At 45.7% G+C, this 19,625-nt stretch overlaps 1 protein-coding gene across 4 annotated transcripts in view; it reads left to right on the top strand.

Moving 5' to 3' along the window:
• The window catches only part of ASTN1 (astrotactin 1), a 329,036-nt gene that overhangs the window by 288,980 nt on the left and 20,431 nt on the right, over window positions 1-19,625 (top strand). For all 4 annotated transcript variants that reach the window (XM_067728733.1, XM_067728734.1, XM_067728731.1 and 1 more), the window contains 4 exons: window positions 8,021-8,154; window positions 11,727-11,878; window positions 12,913-13,048; window positions 19,195-19,295. In XM_067728733.1, coding sequence (XP_067584834.1) covers window positions 8,021-8,154; window positions 11,727-11,878; window positions 12,913-13,048; window positions 19,195-19,295 — 523 coding nt within the window. The remainder of the gene's footprint in view (window positions 1-8,020; window positions 8,155-11,726; window positions 11,879-12,912; window positions 13,049-19,194; window positions 19,296-19,625) is intronic.

Raw genomic sequence — 19,625 nt, 5'->3', positions numbered from 1 at the left:
TTCTGGATCCCCTGCTTGCCAGAATTTAGCCCCTCTCTGTCTCCCTGCACTGGTCTTAGGAGAGTGGTTGAGAGATACCTCCCATCTGGCCATATTTTGAACCTTTAATTTCTAAACACACAGAAAGGTGGCCTGAGCAGGAGTTCAGTCACCATATCTTCTCTCTTCTTCCTTAGACATTGTCTGTGTCCACCATTCCCTCCACTCCTCTGCTTTTCTTTCTAATTGTGCCCTTTCTACGAAGGAATAGAGATGAGGAGTGATGAAGCAAAGGACCAGTGGAGGGGAGCTAAGTCCTGGCATTAGTAACTCGCTGTGTTCCTATCCCTACCTGTCTGGTAGATCTTCAGGCCAGTTTTCCAACCTCTTGGCCTCACTGTCTTCCTTCTGTCGGACTAAATAATCTCCGATGCCATATTTCAGTCTAGTCTGTGATTGCAATTTAGAAACAAGTAGATCAAACCATATGACAAACCAGGTGTGTCAAACCCAACAAACTTGAAGTCACCACCTTCCACCCTAAACTATACCTGCTTGTGCTTCCACTTCAGTGAACGGCATTCTTTTCTACCAAGTTGCCCAAACTGGAGACCAAGGATGCTTCCTAGACCTTTCTTGTCCCTAACATCTAATCCATCATCTAGGGCCACAAATACCTCAAATCCGTCCTCTTTTTATTATACCCCCTGTCACAGCCTAACTATTTCAGTCATCTATTGTAATATCAGGCCACCATCTTCTTGTTACAGTACCTTCTTACTGGTTTCCCTGTTAGACCAGTCAGAGTCATCTGACTAAGTAGTCTTAAGGCTGATATGAACTTCTGATCATATAGCAGCAAGGTAATTCAGTGGCTCTGCAGAATCTATTGAATAAATCTAAAGTCCTTAGCACATCATTACAAGGGCAGTTCACGCTCCGATTTTGTCTTCGCTTACATGGTTAGTCTGTACCCACTCTATACTTTATGCTTTATCCTCCAAAATTTAACTCCTTGTACCTCCTTAAACAAAACGCGTTTTCTCCCATGCATCTGGCCCTTCAGACTTGCAACTCTTTCTCCCGGAAGTGCCTTTTCCCACATTACTGCCACTGGCAAACTCTTAACTGTTACTTCCAAGTTTCAGCTCAAACATGACTCTCCCTTACACTCGCAGGCCAACCCGATGTTCCTTCGTGTAGCTCCCACTGTATATGTGCATACATCTTTTAAAGCATGCATCACCTACTATCCTAGTGTTTATATAGTTGTTCACTCTCCTCTAGACTGTGAGAAACTTTCTCTTCTATGAAATCCCAGTGCCCAGTAGTGGTCACACATAGTTGGCATTCTGCAGAATGAATGAACGAAGTGATGAATAAATGGACAAATGAATGGATAGATGAACTTGGCTTGAAAGTTCAGCTCCTTGGACTTCCCTGGTGGCGCAGTGGTTAAGAATCCACCTGCCAATGCAGGGGACATGGGGTTTGAGCCCTGGCCCGGGAAGATCCCACATGCCTCGGAGCAACTAAGCCTGTGCTCCACAACTACTGAACCTGTGCTCTAGAGCCCACAAGCCACAACTACTGAGCCCGTGTGCCACAACTACTGAAGCCTGTGTGCCTAGAGCCTGTGCTCCACAACAAGAGAAGCCACCACGGTAAGAAGCCCACGCACAGCAAGGAAGAGTAGCCCCCACTCGCCACAACTAGAGAAAACCTACACGCAGCAACGAAGACCCAATGCAGCCAAAAATAAAAATAAATAAATTTATATATTAAAAAAAAGTTCAGCTGCTTTCCTTAGAGAAAAATAATAAAAATTGGAAAATTTGATTTCTTTTCTGGAATCAGGATTAAATCTAATAACAAACAAGGATTCCTATGGAATGCCTGGCACATTGTAGGTACTAAGAAAAATGTAGTTTTCCTTTCTCTTCCTTTCCCAAAGCGTTCCTTCTCGTTTCCTCTCTTGTACCCTCATCCTACCTACACAGTTACCTCTCGCCCAGGATCTAGAGAGTAGGAACTCTCAGCGAATGGTCTGAAACGGCATTTAGAATGTTTGTCATCATATGTACTGTCATCAATAACTTTGGAAGGAAGATCTGATCGGGTTGCTCCCCTGTTTGAAACACTTTGATGGTTTCCTGTTGCTCTTAGAATGTGACACCCACCCCCACATGGTGTCCTAAGGACTTTGTAATCAGCCTGCCACCCTCTCACTTTCTTAGCATCTCTTTGCCCCTGCCCCCGCTCTGTCTCTTACAGCAAGATGAACTTTTTCTCAGTTGATTTTAGAAGTCAAGTTTCTTGCAGGCTAAAGTCTTCTTAATATTGGTTCTTCTACCTGGAATACTTCCCCAAGCTTACTCTTACTCTTACTCTTACTCTCCCCAAGATTACTCTTGACCTATCCCTCCAAGCTCATGGAGGCCTTCCCAAACTCCTCTGTGAAATTGGCCCCCTCCTTGTCCCTTCTGCCACCATTTCACCCTTTTCTGGAGCCCTTATCACAGTTCTGGTTATTTATATAACTTTTGTTTGTTTATTATTTAGCTGTAAGACTTAATGCAAGCAGGGGCCATATATATCTTATGCACTGTATCCTTGATGCTTAGGACAGGAAATCGTTCCTACAGGTACTTAGCCAATAATAGTTGATTGAAGACTGTAGGGCAGCAGCCATGATGTCTTCTTTATTCTGCTCATCTCAAAGGATGTCTCTTTTCCTAGTTAAAGAAAATACACCTTTTGATTTGAATTTGGTTTAGTCAGGCAAAGCATAAAGTGAGCACCTACTGTGAACTGGTATTCATCTTGGGAGCTGGTGGATACTATGTTAATCAAGAGAGCTTGGTGTTTCCATCAAGCCTGAGATGTAAAATCCGTCCTGTTACCCATTTACTAACCTGTGACCGTGAGCAAGTTACCTAACCTTTTGGACTGTAAGTGTCCTCCACTGTGAATCATGATAACTGTCTAACATGGAGCTCAAATTAAAGTGTTACTAAACCAAAGTCGGGTCTGCTCACCCACGCACAGTAAAGCCAATCTACCGACACCAGATTGTGGTGAAGGAAAATGCAGCGTTTATCGTAAAGGTGCCAATACAAGGAGGACAGGTGGCTTGTGCTCTAAAACCCCAAACTCCCCAAAGGCTTTCAGGAAAACGATTTTAAAGCCCAGGTGAGGGAGAGGGGTTGCAGAGTGTGTGATCAACTTGTGCACAGTCTCTGATTGGTTGATGGTGTGGTAACAGGCCAGTGTCGCAGGGGTTAACATTATCAGTCCTTAGGCTGCAGGAGGCCTGAGAGCTACTTGCTCATGGTCATCAAGTAGTTAACATCTTCCATTTGCTGGGGGGGTTTCGCATCTGTAAAACAACTCAGGAAATGTGCATCAGATGCTATTATCTAGGCACTTCAGAGAGGAGCTAAAGCAGAGGTATGGGGGAAGGGTCTGCCCCCAGAAGGCTCCATAGGGTCTGCTCCCTTACAAAAGTGTTAGCATTTAAAGGGTTTTGTCTCCTTAGGTAGGTTTATGCCTAGGTATTTTATTCTTTTTGTTGCAATGGTAAATGAGAGTGTTTCCTTAATTTCTCTTTCAGATTTTTCATCATTAGTGTATAGGAATGCAAGAGATTTCTGTGCATTAATTTTATATCCTGCTACTTTACCAAATTCATTGACTAGCTCTAGTAGTTTTCTGGTAACATCTTTGGGATTCTCTATGTACAGTATCATATCATGTGCAAACAGTGACAGTTTTACTTCTTTTTTTCTGATTTGGATTCTTTTTGTTTCTTTTTCTTCTCTGATTGCTGTGGTTAAACTTCCAAAACTATGTTGAATAATAGTGGTGAGAGTGTGCAATCTTTTCTTGGTCCTGATCTTAGTAGAAATGGATTCAGTTTTTCACCACTGAGAACAATGTTGGCTGTGGGTTTGTCATATACGGCCTTTATTATGTTGAGGTAAGTTCCCTCTATGCCTACTTTCTGGAGAGTTTTTACCATACATGGATGTTGAATTTTGTCGAAAGCTTTTTCTGCAACTATTGAGATGATCATATGTTTTTTCTCCTTCAGTTTGTTAATATGGTGTATCACATTGATTGATTTGTGTATATTGAAGAATCCTTGCTTTCCTGGGATAAACCCCACTTGGTCATGGTGTATGATCCTTTTAATGTGCTGTTGGATTCTGTTTGCTAGTATTTTGTTGAGGATTTTTGCATCTGTGTTCATCAGTGATATTGGTCTGTAGTTTTCTTTTTTTGTGACATCTTTGTCTGGTTTTGGTATCAAGGTGATGGTGGCCTTGTAGAATGATTTTGGGAGTGTTCTTCCCTCTGCTATATTTTGGAAGAGTTTGAGAAGGATAGGTGTTTGCTCTTCTCTAAATGTTTGATAGAATTTGTCTGTGAATCTGTCTGCTCCTGGGCTTTTGTTTGTTGGAGGATTTTTCATCACAGTTTCAGTTTCAGTGCTTGTGATTGGTTTGTTTATATTTTCTATTTCTTCCTAGTTCAGTCTTGGGAAGTTGTGCTTTTCTAAGAATTGGTCCATTTCTTCCAGGTTGTCCATTTTTATTGGCATCTAGTTGCTTGTAGTAATCTCTCCTGAGCCTTTGTATTTCTGCAATGTCAGTTGTTACTTCTCCTTTGACAAAAGACCTATATGCAGAAAACTATAAGACACTGATGATGGAAATTAAAGATGATACAAACAGATAGAGAGATATACCATGTTCTTGGATTGGAAGAATCAACATTGTGAAAATGACTATACTACCCAAAGCAATCTGCAGATTCAGTGCATTCCCTATCAAACTACCAGTGGCATTTTTCATAGAACTAGAACAAAAAATTTCACAATTTGTATGGAAACACAAAAGACCCGAATAGCCAAAGCAATCTTGAGAAAGAAAAATGGAGCTGGAGGAATCAGGCTCCCTGACTTCAGACTATACTACAAAGCTACAGTAATCAAGACAGTATGGTACTGGCACAAAAACAGAAATATAGATCAATGCAACAGGATAGAAAGCCCTAGGTAAACCCACATACATATGGTCACCTTATCTTTGATAAAAGAGGCAAGAGTATACAATGGAGAAAAGACAGCCTCTTCAATAAATGGTGCTGCGAAAACTGGACAGCTACATGAAAAAGAATGAAATTAGAACACTCCCTAACACCATACACAAAAATAAACTCAAAATGGATTAAAGACCTAAATGTAAGGTCAGACACTATAAAACTCTTAGAGGAAAACATAGGCAGAACACTCTATGACATACATCACAGCAAGATCCTTTTTGACCCACCTCCTAGAGAAATGGAAATAATAACAAAAATAAACAAATGGGACCTAATGAAACTTAAAAGCTTTTACACAGCAAAGGAAGCCATATATGAGACAAAAAGATAACCCTCAGAATGGGAGAAAATATTTGCAAATGAAGCAACTGACAAAGGATTAATCTCCACAATTTATAAGCAGCTCATGCAGCTCAATAACAAAATAACAAACAACCCAATCCAAAAATGGGCAGATGACCTAAATAGACATTTCTCCACAGAAGATATACAGATTGCCAATAAACACATGAAAGGATGCTCAACATCACTAATTATTAGAGAAATGCAAATCAAAACTCTGATGAGGTATCATCTCACACCAGTCAGAATGACCATCATAAAAAAATCTACAAACAATAAATGCTGGAGAGGGTGTGGAGAAAAGGGAACCCTCCTGCACTGCTGGTGGGAATGTAAATTGATACAGCCACTATGGAGAACAGTATGGAGATTCCTTAAAAAACTACAAATAGAACCTACCATATGACCCAGCAATCCCACTACTGGGCATATACCCTGAGAAAGCCATAATTCAAAAAGAGTCATGTACCACAGCGTTCATTGCAGCTCTATTTACAATAGCCAAGACATGGAAGCAACCTAAGTGTCCATCAACATATGAATGGATAAAGAAGATGTGGCACATATATACAGTGGAATATTATTCAGCCATAAAAAGAAATGAAATTGAGTTATTTGTAGTGAGGTGGATGGACCTAGAGTTTGTCTGTCATACAGAGTGAAGTAAGTCAGAAAGAGAAAAACAAATACTGTATGCTAACACATATATATGGAATCTAAAATAAAAATTGGTTCTGATGAACCTAGGGGCAGGAGAGGAATAAAGATGCAGATGTGGAGAATGGACTTGAGGACATGGGGAGGGGGAAGGGTAAGCTAGGACGAAGTGAGAGAGTGGCATGGACATATATACACTACCAAATGTAAAATAGATAGCTAGTGGGAAGCTGCCACATAGCACAGGGAGATCAGCTCCGTGCTTTGTGACCACCTAGAGGGGTGGGATAGGGAGGGTGGGAGGGAGATGCAAGAGGGAGGAGATATGGGGATATATGTATACGTATAGCTGATTCACTTTGTTATCCAGCAGAAACTAACACACCATTGTAAAGCAATTATACTCCAATAAAGATGTTTAAAAAAAATAGGGAAAAAAATAAATTAAGGGCTTTGTAAACTCTAAAGCTCTACGCAAATCCTAGTGATAACAGAGAATCCCTGCTCCCTTGAGGCTCCCAATCCAAGGAGGGGGGCTCAGTATGGACTTTATGTCATCTCTTCTAACCTGGGATGGATGGGACATAGGATACTGGCTTTGGACATGTTGATTTTTGTAGGATTGTCTCTTCTTTTTCTTATCGTCTTCTCTTTTTTTCTTTCTTTTAATTGTTTGGCCTAGAACTTTCCAGGATAGCTGTTTCATTTCTCTAATTTATCCATTATGTGTGGGTGTGGTGAGGATGAAACAGAGGGAAGAGAATCAGAGGAAAAGCAGAGGCTGCAGAGGTTGAGTTGACCTGGAGAGAAAGCCCTGAGCTTGCCCTGCGGCTGTCTCAGGCTCTCCCCCACCCTGGGCTGGGGTTGAGGCAGCAGGGCCTCACACAGGGCTCAGTGCCTGTCAGGACCCAGTTCCTCACCAGGGACTTGCCCCTCTCATAAGTTCTCTTCCCTCAGTGATCTAATTTTATCTTGTTGTCCTTTAATTGAATAGTGAATATCTGCTGTGAAACCACTGTATGTAGAGAATTACTCTAGGTTCTATGTTATTAACAAGCTTCCACACAAGACGCAACCCTGTCATTCAAAGGCAATAACAATTGCTGTTATTTATTGATGGCTAACATGTACTATTTATATGCAACTAATGTGTGCATAGCATAGGCACTATGCCATGCCCTTTGGCATGTGTTTATTTCATCTAATTGTCACAACATCCTTATAAGGAAAGTGCTGTTTTTGTCCCACTTTACCATTGAGGAGCCTGAGTTTATGTAATTTGCCCAAGGTCACATGGCAGTGGTTGGCAGAGCTGGAGTTCTCACCTAGAGGGACTGCCCCAGAGCACAGCTCTTAGCCTGTGTGTCACGTGGTTTCTACCTTCTACGAGGAAAGAGAGGTCTAATGCATAATCACAACCCAAAGCAGAACTGCATAAATATTGTAAGTGAGATACAAAGCCTGCTGAAGGAATGCAGAGGAAATACTGGGGCAGGGTGAAGAGTGCAGAGAAGGATGCTGGGAGAGGCATCTGAGAAAAGGCTGAGTGCCTCTGGCCCGGGGGAGAGTGGTCAAGACTGGCCCTGCTGAGCATATGGGGAAGAGGTCATGTCTCTAGAGCCCTAGGTGTGGAATGATGGTGCGGAATGGGAGGGAGGGAGATGCGAGGTGGAATCAGACTTGATTCCAAGATGACAGCCCTCAACCACAGGGATGAACTATTATGCTAATGAGACAGAGACACCCTACGGGGTCCTACAGGGTCCAGGCTCCCCAGAAACACTCTTCTGGGGTAGAAGTAAATGGAGACGTGGTGCTACAGGCTGCTGACTGGAGTTATTTAGGGCCAAGCAGAGCCCTGATGCTCTGTCTCATTACTCTGGGGACCCAGCCCTGGCTCCCTGATGCTTACTCTTTTCTCTGCCCTCTCTTGCAGCTCTTGCTGGAGGCCACCATGAGCTCCCTCTGGTGCTCCGGGACCGGAGATGTCATCGAGGACTGGTGTCGATGTGACCCCACTGCTTTCGGAACTGATGGACTCCCTGCCTGTGCGCCTCTCCCACAGCCCGTGTACGATTCCCTTTCTCGGCCTTTCTCTTGCTTGTGTGCCTCGCCATTATTCTGCAAACATATGTTAAAGAGTGTCTACTCTTTTCCAAGCCATCTGCTGGGTACTGGGGAACAGAAAGAAAAATATGGTGCAGTACCTGCCTTAGGGGTGCTTTCAGTCTTCTAAGGAGGCAAGTGAACCAATTTAACGGTAGCAGAAATGGTAGGATAAGAGTTATATGAGACATTTAAAGACAGTGTGAAAAGGGAACAGTCAAGTCTGAATTTGAAGAATAGTGAAGGCTTCATAAAGGACATAGCACTTGAATTTCTCCCCAAAGGTGGAGAAAGCAGGACAGCATGGCTAGAAGAAAAGAGGGGTAAATGTAATGTTGCCGTGGAGGAAGATAGAGGTCAGTAATAAGACCCAGGACAGCAACACACTTACTGGGTGTCGGGCACAGTGTGAAGCAGTTAGGTACTGTTATCACCACCACCACCCCCTTTAATAGACAGGGAAATGGATTCAGATGGACTGAATAGTTTTTCCACGGTCATAGAGCAGGAAGCAGGGCCACAGGTAAGAGACCGTGATCTTAACCATAATAGTATAATACACAGAGGATACAACTCAGAGATGACTTTGGGTAGAACCAGCAGGGTTTGGTGACTGATTGACTGTGGGAGTGAGAAGGAAGGAAAAGTGGAGAATGGACTTAAGACTTATGACCTCAGTGGCTGGGACGATGAATAGGCTACAGCTGAGAAAAGAAGCATCCCAGGATAAGCAGGCTCGAGGAGGAGGTTGGTTCCCTTTGGACCTGCCTGAGAATTATAGTGGGGCAGTCCTGTAGAGATAGTCAGCGGTCATGAGGAAAGATGATCTGGGGCCCTACAACAAAGTAAACACTCGAGATAAGAAGATTGAACTCAGCCCCAAAGAAATGAGAAATGGAACCGCAGCTATGAGAAAGGATGCTCCAGAATGACTGTCATCTGGGAAGAGCAGAGGGCCAGGGATGTGCATTAAGGGGCATCTGCATTTGAGGGGTGAACAAAGTACAGAGGGCTGCAAAGATGGCTGAAAATGAACATGTCCAGTTTTCATACACTCAGAGGAAGGCTGAACAGAACTGGCTGAACTCATGTAAAGGGCAGGAAACCCTGTTGGCCTCGAATGTGGCATCTGCCATGGGCGTGAAGCACAGAAATGTTGTGTCTAATAAAGAGGGATGGTGGGACGAGCTGGAGGGGCCTGGACTGGTAAGGCAAAGAGAGCCCAAAGGGAGGATCCTGACTCAGCGACTGGAGGGCTGAGTAAGCAGGAGCCAAATGGCAGTAGGAAACCAGCAAGCGAGAGGCTGGTCTGTGTGCATACTGCTATCTGGTCTGTTCCGTGAAAGTGTGGGTGGGCCTTAAAGGGCCAGGACTGAGCAGGAAGAACATTGAGAAAGAGGAGAGCACAGTGGTACAGGGTCATCACAAGCCAATGTCTTCTTTTTTGTCTACAGGCCTTCTCTATGTGGGCCATTTTAGACACGCCAGCCATTGGCTTCTTGCTCTTTACAGCCATGACTTAGATCTCTCAGCTCAAAAGAGAGTCAAGCTCATTATTAGTGAAAGGTCTTTCTTTTGGCAGAAAGGGAACTCTAGAAGATGGTGCTTCTAGACTGATTCACCAGCTAAGAGAGCTACCTTTGACACACAACACTAAATCGGGTAGATGCCAGATCTAGCCATTGGTGTCCTGGGGCTGATTTCATTTCAAAATCTGCATTTACTAAGTGTCATAGCAAAAGAGATCTAATTGGGCTAAATTTCCATAAACAGAAACATCTACAAAGGACTTCACTTTTCTTGTCAACTTTAATCACTTCTTCCAGCAGCAAACCGTAATTTCTTGAATTTTTATCGGTAGTTGGATATAGGAATGCACTCTAGTTTTACACAAGCCTGTTTAAATCATACACACTCCTATTTCTCAGTAGAGGCCAGCCTCAGTCCATGTTTTCATGGAATCTGAGTTCTCAGTAAGGCTTAGTTACTTACTTAAGCTCCCTAATGCTTTTTTCTTCAAAATAGCCCTCTGCATGTGATTCTAATTAATGAATATCTGCACTGTTTTGGGTCCGTTCCATCTTTAATGTCATATGCAAACTATGCACTCCTTCATAGTAAGCCACTAAAGAGCATGTGGTTTGTGTTATTTTCCCACCAGTTGAATTCCTTACCGTTGCTCCCACAGCTTCCCATGATGTCTTGTTAAAGTTCTTATCACACATTATTACAATCCCATGCATAATTTGTATGTTGGTCTAGTGACCACTCCATAAAAGAAGGGGCTGGAGTTGGCTTTTGCACCAGTGCCTCTTCAGCACCGAGCACGTTCTTATAAGTAGTGGGTGCTTAATAAATATTCGTTGAATTGAAGTTGAGCATTGCTTTGATGGGATCCATCCACAGTACCTTGCCTGGGGATCCTTGAGACCAGTGACACATCTGGTGAGCTGAGTGGAGGCTAGAGCACCAGGATTATGGGTGGTCATGAGATATGGGAGCGAAGGTTGGGAATGAATGGCAGAGACTCATGTAAGGGAGGGAGGCTGGCGTGAGACAAACAGGGAAAACTCCCTAAAGCCAGTGGTCTAGGAAGAAACGGGACAAGAAGCAAGCGGGAAACCTAACACACACACATGATGTCAGAACAAGGCAGAGAGTTGAAACCTCCTGGATCATTAGAAGATCCGTGCCAATGAATGTTAATAGTGTTTGAGTCACTACAATAGTGTTCATTGAGTCTCTACAAGTATAAAGAGTTATGAGATGGCAGAGTGGTCAAAATGGACAATTTACATGACACAAGGAGACAATGAATTGGGAAAAGCAAGGAAAGACTATAGAGTCTGGAATCAGGATATTCATAGAAACCCAAGAGTAAAGACAGAAACTGAAATCAGAACCTGAGTGTGCAGACATAGGACAACGCCCTGAGGAGACCTTGACATGTGTCCAACTTTCTCTGGCCCAGTAGAGCCCCCTATGAGCATTACCTGCAAACTGAGCGCACGTTAATACCCGTAGCAAGAGGGGAAGCCAGGGTTCCGCCAGCAGGGCAATCCTGTAATGTTCTCGAAGCTGAGCTGACTGTCCTTCTTAATGCAGAGCTCTCCCAGACATCACCTTTAGTGGGCCTTGGTATGAGCATTATAGGCACATTTTCTTATTTTTCAAGAGCAAACCCAGAAATTACATTTTCAAGCCCTGTAAAGTGCTACTCCAAAGGCCCCATCCACTAACCCTGTAAAATGCAGGCATCCATTCATCTTTGACTCACCTGCTTATTTACTTATTTACAAATATATGTTGAGTTCCCAATTTGTGACAGGCACTTAGATGAACAATATATAGACTTTAAGGATCTTCAAGAACCTTTATTTTACAGTGAAGGAGACACACCCTCAAAGAAATCATCCTAGTGGTTGGTTAAGAAAGGTTAGAAAAAAGAGTTTACGCTATAATAATAATTGAGAAGGTGGCCAGTAGTGGTATTGGGGCTGGGCCCCCATTTCATGTTTCTTGCTGTCTGCACTCAGGCTCAGACTCTCCACGGTTCATGAGCCCAGCAGCACCCTCGTGGTCCTGGAATGGGAACACTCAGAGCCTCCAATCGGGGTGCAGATTGTAGATTACCTCATCCGTCAAGAAAAGGTCACTGACAGGATGGACCACTCGAAGGTGGAGACAGGTGAGCATCTCCCGCTTCACAGGCTCATCTTGATCCAAGTGGCAAAAAGAAAAGGAAAATGTCCTGCCTCCTGGCTTTGCCCTGGGTCCCCAGGCAACGCAGGAGGAGCAGGGAGAAGCAGCGGCCATCCTTTCCATTTGAGAGTTTTTGCATGGTGAGCATCTGACAAAGTCTTGTTTTAATTTTGTTTTTGTTTATGAAAGAGGTGTCCATTTCATTGTCTCTAGGCACACAAAGAAACAACAATACAGTACGCTAGTTATCCTGGCCCATAATTAGGAAACAATTCTGTGTTAACCACTGCCATGATTACAGAACAAAGTTTCTTTGCTAATAACCCCAACTCCCCGCCCCATCCAGGCAAAAGCATGTAGAAACAGATGTGCTTATTACCCCATGTCTTGTCCTAAAGCAAACCTTGCTTTTGCCAGGTACAGCTAGAAGAGAGATGTCTTAAAGGAGTGGAAACACCCCATGAAAAATGTTTCATGCCTTAGTATTTCACTGTCTACACATAGGGAAAGGTGAACGTAAATCATTCCTAAAACTGACGCATGAGTGTGGGCACCAGCAGGGTGGTAGCATCCACAGTGTAGTGCAGGGTAAATAGCTTCTGGTGAAACTATCACTGTGGCTTGGAAACATACGCACTGCCTTTGGGCGTGGAGAGCTGGCTACGGCTTCTTCCGAGGCTCTTTCCTGATGCGCACAGGTACTGCAAAGGCCTGGCAATGACCATTGACCAGAACAGCTGTTTTCTGCCCAAGCCAAGAACATGTCATGAAAGAGCTCACAGATGTGCTACGTACATCTTGCCTTGGTTGTCTCAGCTAACTCTGGACAGATGGCTCCAAACTGATGAAATATGAAACAGAAAAGACCATTCCTTCTGGGTCTCTTTGCCCTACTAGGAAGATGAGAAGACCAGGGACCGAGTGATTTTAATGTTAAGTTCTAACGGAGTCAGTCCCAACCAGGTGTTGCTTGGCCATCCCTGTTTCTCATGCCTTTTCCATTCCTTCCCCTCTGGGCAGAAACGGTGCTGAGCTTTGTTGACGACATCATCTCCGGAGCGAAGTCTCCTTGTGCGATGCCCTCTCAGGTCCCGGACAAGCAGCTCACCACCATCTCTCTGATCATACAATGCCTGGAACCTGACACCATCTACATGTGAGTGACAGACACCTGTCTAGTTATTCCTTACCCTGAATGCCCTCAGACTTTTAGCTGGTTCCTTTTAGCTACTAGAGTTCCTTTAGAGACTTCGAAAAACATGAGTGTCTCAAGTCTTGTCTCAATCAGCATTATAGAGAACCGGAGGACCAAGAAAGATAATATAGTCCCATCCTAGTTTGCATCCTAGTTTGCAACATATAAACAACTAACGTTAACATCAGGCAGATTGAAATTAAAGCTAGATGTAAAAGAGCAAGGAACCTGTTGTAGAAAAGAAAGAAGTGATTCTTTCTAACTAGAGAGGACGTCATCTGAATTAGGTTGTGTAGAATTTCAGTAGGAAGCATAACGTTGGAAAAGGCACACTGGGTGAGCGGCGAGTAGACAACAGGGTAGAAGCAGATAGTGAATAAAGGGGATAGAAGAAAGTGAGCTTGAGAAAATAGAGTGAAAGCTGTTAAGTCAGAGGAGATGATTAATTTTGTTTTGGAGGAAAGGAGTAGAGTACCAAGAATTCTGCTCTAGTGGCATTGAAATAGATAGTTTATAGAGGTGAGAGATGGTCTTTCTTCAAAGAAAGTACAGCGAGCTCCTGTATTGTGGCACTTGGAACAGCTCTATTCTTTCTGGTGCTCTTCCCTGTTTCCCTCGGTGCTCTGGGAACAACAGTAAAGTATTCGCGAAGCAGACATAAAAGATACCAAGAGAGGAGAGATAGTGATGGAATCTAAGTCATGACGGGAAAATTGCGGGGTGGGGGGCGAAGGCAGAATTCATAGCGATGTAGTTCTGGGACTCTTTGACCCCATCAGTATGAAAAGCATTTAACAGTTTACAGATGAGGTCACGGGAACAGAGTCAGGGTTTCTGGAATAAATCATTTCCATTTCCATAGTGGAAGAGTTCAAAGATGAAAAGCACTAGAAATGTGAGTGGCATGGATTGCAAGATGAACTTAGATGCTCAGGCTGAATATCTTCAGTACAGGAAGGAGATGTAACCAAGGGGCCAGGCTGATGAAAGTAAAACACATAAAGACAAGTGGTATTCTGGAGGGGTTGGAAAATATAGAGAGACATAAATGATAATAGTAGGACGAAGGAAAGTCTACTTAGGATTCTCATCATCTGGCCTGAGATTTGGGCAGTCTGGCCCTTCATTAGGAGGGGAACAGGTAAAAGGAACAAAGATTTGGGAACATGGAACACCTAACCCGCTGTAAATGCCTCAAACTCAGTGAAACTGGAATTACCATTTATAATGAGGGCCCACTAATTCCTGTCACTAAGTAACAAACATTAATTAGGAATTTCAAAGTTCCTACAAGCACGAGGTTGGCATGGTTGTCCGTTAGGCGTGCCGGCCCTTACCCACTCTGGGACCCTCCTCATATGGGCCTTGGTCTGGCTACATTTCACAGACACCCGAGGCCGATGCCTTCTCCCACTCTGCTATCCTAGGTGAGCTTCTAGTGTCTCCCTCTTAAGTCTTGTAAAACACAAACGTTCTGTCAAGATTGATTGCTGAAGAAATTAAGAGACAGTGCACTGGGCAGAGGGGAAAAACAGCCAATGTCCACTAGGTGGCGCTGCAGATCATGTGCAGAGAGCATGCAGGCGGGTCTGGGAGAGACGTTCCTCCTTGCAGAGCCATCGAGTGGACCAGAGCTTCAGTCCCTGGTGCAAGGACAGGAGCCCTGCGTTAAGAGTGGAGAACACGTGGGCCCCAAACCTGTTTTTGTTTCTAACCACTAAGTGATTAAGCAGAACACTGAACGTTTCTGCAACTAAGTTTTCTTATCTGTAATATGGAGGAAGGCAGCCTTCATTTACAGAGGGTTCACTACGTGTAGGTGCTTCTGGGAGCCACCACCCCCGACCCTGTGAGATTAGGGTTATTGTTCCCATTTTATAGATGAGGAAACTGAGGTTCAGCAACACTGAGTAACTTCCTCAGAATCACACAGCTTGTTGTCTGGGTGTGGCGGGTGGTTAAGAATTGAATCAAGGTTTGCATTCTCTTATCTGCGTCTCACTCCCCAGCCAGTCCAGGCTACTGGAAGGATCGAGCATGATCTTATAACTCACGTGCAAGCATAGAGCTGGCTCTTCACCCGGGGTCCACGGAGGCAGAATGGCCTTTCAGTATAGATGGCTTACTTTGTCATCCTATGCACTTTAATGCATTGGAAAAGCATGATTCTGAGAAGGGTTGACTGTACAAAAACAGTTAAGAATCCCTGGTTAAAAGAGATCTTAAAGTGTGTCTGGTACTCTATCTTCATTTTACAGATGAGGAAACTGAGGCCAGAGTGGGGAAGTGACTCCCCGGCCTTGTAGCCTACCACACCCCACCACAGCGTGCGCTCACAGCAGAGCCGCTGCCTTAGGGGGCATGAGACAACGAACAGATAATTCAGAAAAAGGGAGTGGATTTGGAGCCATCCGTAGAAACCACCACACCTAGAGGGGGGCAAGTGTGAAAGTCGCAGACAGAGACAGTCAGCCCCCTGGCAGGAGGCCCAAGGATACTCCATGCACTTCAAGTTTCAGTCCTTTAAAACATCAGTCCTGGAGCCAGAGCACGGCTGCGTTGGTTCACACACATGCACGCACACACGCACACACACACGATATACATGTCGTCACACAGGCTCTAACAACAGGCTGAACAGTCCCAGCAGCCAGGCAGAGGTGGAAAGGGCCCGGGAGCTTTGGACGGGACAGTGAATGGACTTACACATTATCCCTTTGGATTGGGAGCAGGGCTTATCTCTTCTGTCCAGTAATTCCGGCTATAATCCTCTTACTATCCTACGCGTGTCCAGGGTGGAAATGATGCTGCTGACTGTAAACGGAGGACCTTCCTGAAATAACTGCACACGACATTTCCACATGAAACGCGTAGAGTGTTCCCCAGGCTTGCTTCAGTAGTAAAAATAATCTGACCACTCCTCAGGGTCCCTCCAGGACCGAGGGAGTCGGGACCGCTGAGGATGGGTTTTTAGGTCAGGCATCCTCTCTACTTAGAAGGATATGGGAAGACTTTTGTTTCCTAATAAACGTAAGGGCTTTGCTATTAAAAATGGTAAGGACTTAGGACCCTAAATTTTTTTACTAATTGCCCGGTGAGAATAATGAGAATTAATTACAGCCCACACAATTTCATCACAGCCCAAGATCCAGTAGAGTTAGTGGGAACTCACAGCAGGATTGAGCACAAAGCAAACTCCGAGGAGTGGGACAAGCGGGAAGGGGTGAGGATTAACTGCATCCCAGGCACTGAGAGAGAGCGTCCATCTGATAGCCACTTTGGTACCTGAAGCTTAGGACATTTCTCAGGGAATTTCTCCAGGGAAATTGCTAAAAATTAAAGGTTCAAGGGTAAATAAGGGTGCACTACAAAAGGCGGCTGGAACCTACCATAGACAGTCTAGGGCAGGTGACCCCTAAGCTTGTAAATATCCAGGCAGACAGCATCATGTAGCCCATGTAGCAAGATGCCAGCCCTGACCTGGAGTCCCAAGGTGATGCTCGGGGCCCTGGGAGGCGGATGGGAAAAGATGAAGCAGGGCCGTCTTACAGAGGACAGGACAGCAGGCAGCCTGGATCTCAGGGGGGCGGGCTCAGGAGTGTGGGCTCAGACACCCAGTTGCGGAGGGACCAGTGAAGGAAGAGAGCACAGAGGTGAGAACCGGGGCCCTGGGCCTGGCTCACACTAGCAGCCCTGTGACTTTGCCAGTGCCTGGGCAAAAAACAGGGCTTCCTATCTCCTGACTCTGATGAGAAGGGGCAGCCAGAAGTGGGATCAGGGCAGAGTCTGCAACAAAGATCAAGCGACCCACCTCTGAGCAGGGAGACGGAATTCCTACACGTCAGGGTCTCTGTCATCGGGATCTCCGGTGAGAGAGATTCCCGCTCCATGAAGGGTACATGAGGGTGAGGGGGAATTCACCCATCTGGGAACCCCTGATCATGAGGTGCAGGTCTGCAGTCTGCCCTGGGCACCTCTGGGCCCATCTCTGAGAAACAGCTCAAGGTGGTCTGGAGCAGAAGGGCAGAGGAGGGAGTTGAGACCTGGCCTGAGACCGGCTTGTGGGATACGACTGGGAAATGGAGCAGTGCCAGACAGTGTAGAGCGGACATGCTGGCTTCAGGTTTGGTGGCCTCAGTCACATTTCTAGAAATAGTAGCAAATAGTAGCAAAAGGCTGATCAGGTGTGTATATGGGGGGTGGGGAATGATGAAGAATTCCAGGGGCTGCCATTGCTCGGGATCCAGGCAGCCCAGTGTGTGAGGCTGGATGCAAAGGGCTCACTCAGACCTAGGAGGGGAGGGATGGTGACGGGGGAGAAGCCAGTCCCTGGATTTCGGATCAGGGTGGGAGAGGGGTTTAGTACTAGGTAAGGCGGTAGATCTGAACTAAGTAGCAAGACAAGAAGCAGAGGACAGTAGGACGGACAGAGACTCCTTGTGCACATAAGATGAGAAAGCCAAGCACCTGGTCCTTGTCTGACTGACAGCAAGGAGGCTGGGCGGTCCCGCGGGAGCGCACGGGCAGGTCTGCACCCAGCTGGGCCAGCACATCCAGTGGGATGTGATTCCAGCATGAGACTGGAGAAGGCAGAGGGAGGGAAGACAACACATCAGGACACACAGGTTCTTAACGCTGACCGTTTCCTGGGCTTCTCTGTGGGGAGGCAGTCGTAGATGCAAGGCTGTCTTTTCTCTGCTGAGAGAAACTTATATTTCCTGACAGAATCATTAGGCAATTTCCATTCCTTTTCTACCTCATCGGTTCAGCTGTCTGAGGCTCATTTACCTTAACATGTACCTGGCCCCTCTGTCGTGGGGCATCTTTCTTCTCACATCTCTTCCTCCCTGTAGCTCTGCCAAGAGGAAAGAAAATCCAGACTCGCCAATAAATGCAGCCTCCCATGGCGACACAGCAAAAGAGAAAGAGACAAGAAAAGCGCATTAATGATTTGCTTTAGACTCACTAGATTAACTGTTAGAGGTCCGGGGCACCGACACCAGAGGTTATCTTCATGGTTATATTCAAATTCCTGTCTGAGTAGCAGAACCTGGCGTCGCTCTTTCCTCTCCATCAAATTCCATCACCCAAGGGGGAAATTTTACATTCAGCCTTTGATGGCCGGGTCTTCATCCTCTTCCTGATGTGTGTATGTGTGTGTGTGTGTGTGTGTGTGTGTGTGTGTGTGTGTGTTGAAGGGTGGAGGGGGCTCTTAGAACCACATCTTCTCGTTGCCAGGGGTAGCATAAGGTTTCCACTCTGGACTCCTGGTCCACGGCGGGGAGCATCTAAGTGGGTCAGAAGGAACTGCATGCAGGAGATAGAGCCCCTAGTCACAGGCACGTCAGGACCCCCCAGCTCTGGCGTTTTCACTCCTGACTTAAAGAGGAGAATAGTCCTCAGTGCTCGGCATAAAAGCCTCAACTGGGTACAAGATGGACAGAACAGAATTAATGTAATTTATGCAATGTCATTGAGCTCCAGGTACTGCGCTAGGTCTTCCTGTGCTTTATTATCTCATTTAATCATCACAATGACCTACAAGCAGTTTTATTATCAGCTCCATTTCACAGAATAGGGAAAGTAAAGCTCAGAGGAGTTAACTAACAACTCCACATGGCAGGGAGTGGAGGCTTCAGACCCACTTCAGACCATCTGTTTCCACAGATACATGCTCTTTCCCTCAGCTTGGTGGTTGTCAGAATGGAACTGGCATCAGAATCACCTGGAAGGCTTGTCATAGCACAGATCTTTGTAGCCACCCCTAGAGTTTCTGATTCAGTAGGTCTGGCATGGGGCATGAGAATGGTCATTACTATCAACTTCCCCGGTGATGCTACTGGTCTGGGGACCCCACTTTGAGAACCACTGCTCTATGCCGTGATGCTCGCCATGAGGTAATATCCTCAAGACAGCAAATGACAGCCCAAGACCTACCAGGAAGCAGCAAGAGGCTCTAGACTGCACACTTTATGACCTGGTGATGGCAGTAAGTGCATGGCAGGGTGGCGAGAGCAGCCAGGGGCAAACCCGCCCGTCCAGTAAGGCTTGGCTGTCAGCTGGACTGCAGGTTCTCTCTGTTAATGCTCCCCTCCCCTCCCTGCCAGGTTCACCCTGTGGGGAGTGGACAACACAGGACGACGCTCCAGGCCAAGTGACGTGATCGTGAAGACCCCTTGCCCAGTGGTGGATGATGTCAAAGCCCAAGGTAAGAGACACTGAGGCCAGCAGAGTCTGCAGAGGGATGCTCCAGGGACCTCCCCTCGCCATGGGGAAAGGGGGAGCAAGAGAGTCAAACAGAACAACCTGCAGTTCAGCAGGGAAGGGGGAGAATTCAAGGCTCAGGACAGGAGCATCTCCTTTCCAGGAACTCCTCAACCTCTGCCTCTGGCGGAAATCTGCATTGCATCCCGTTATTCCACATAGTCTGTAAGTCAGAGAGCCAGTGGGAGGTACTGGTGAAAGCCCCAGACGCACATGGCGATGCACCAGGTGCTTAGGTACATGGTACCAGGTGCTTTAGCACCTGTGCCCTCTG

This window comes from Pseudorca crassidens, chromosome 2 (genome assembly GCF_039906515.1).
Source record: "Pseudorca crassidens isolate mPseCra1 chromosome 2, mPseCra1.hap1, whole genome shotgun sequence".
Lineage (NCBI taxonomy): Eukaryota > Metazoa > Chordata > Mammalia > Artiodactyla > Delphinidae > Pseudorca > Pseudorca crassidens.
The sequence above is the reverse complement of the archived record's forward strand: the minus strand, read 5'-3'. Positions and strand labels throughout refer to the sequence as shown.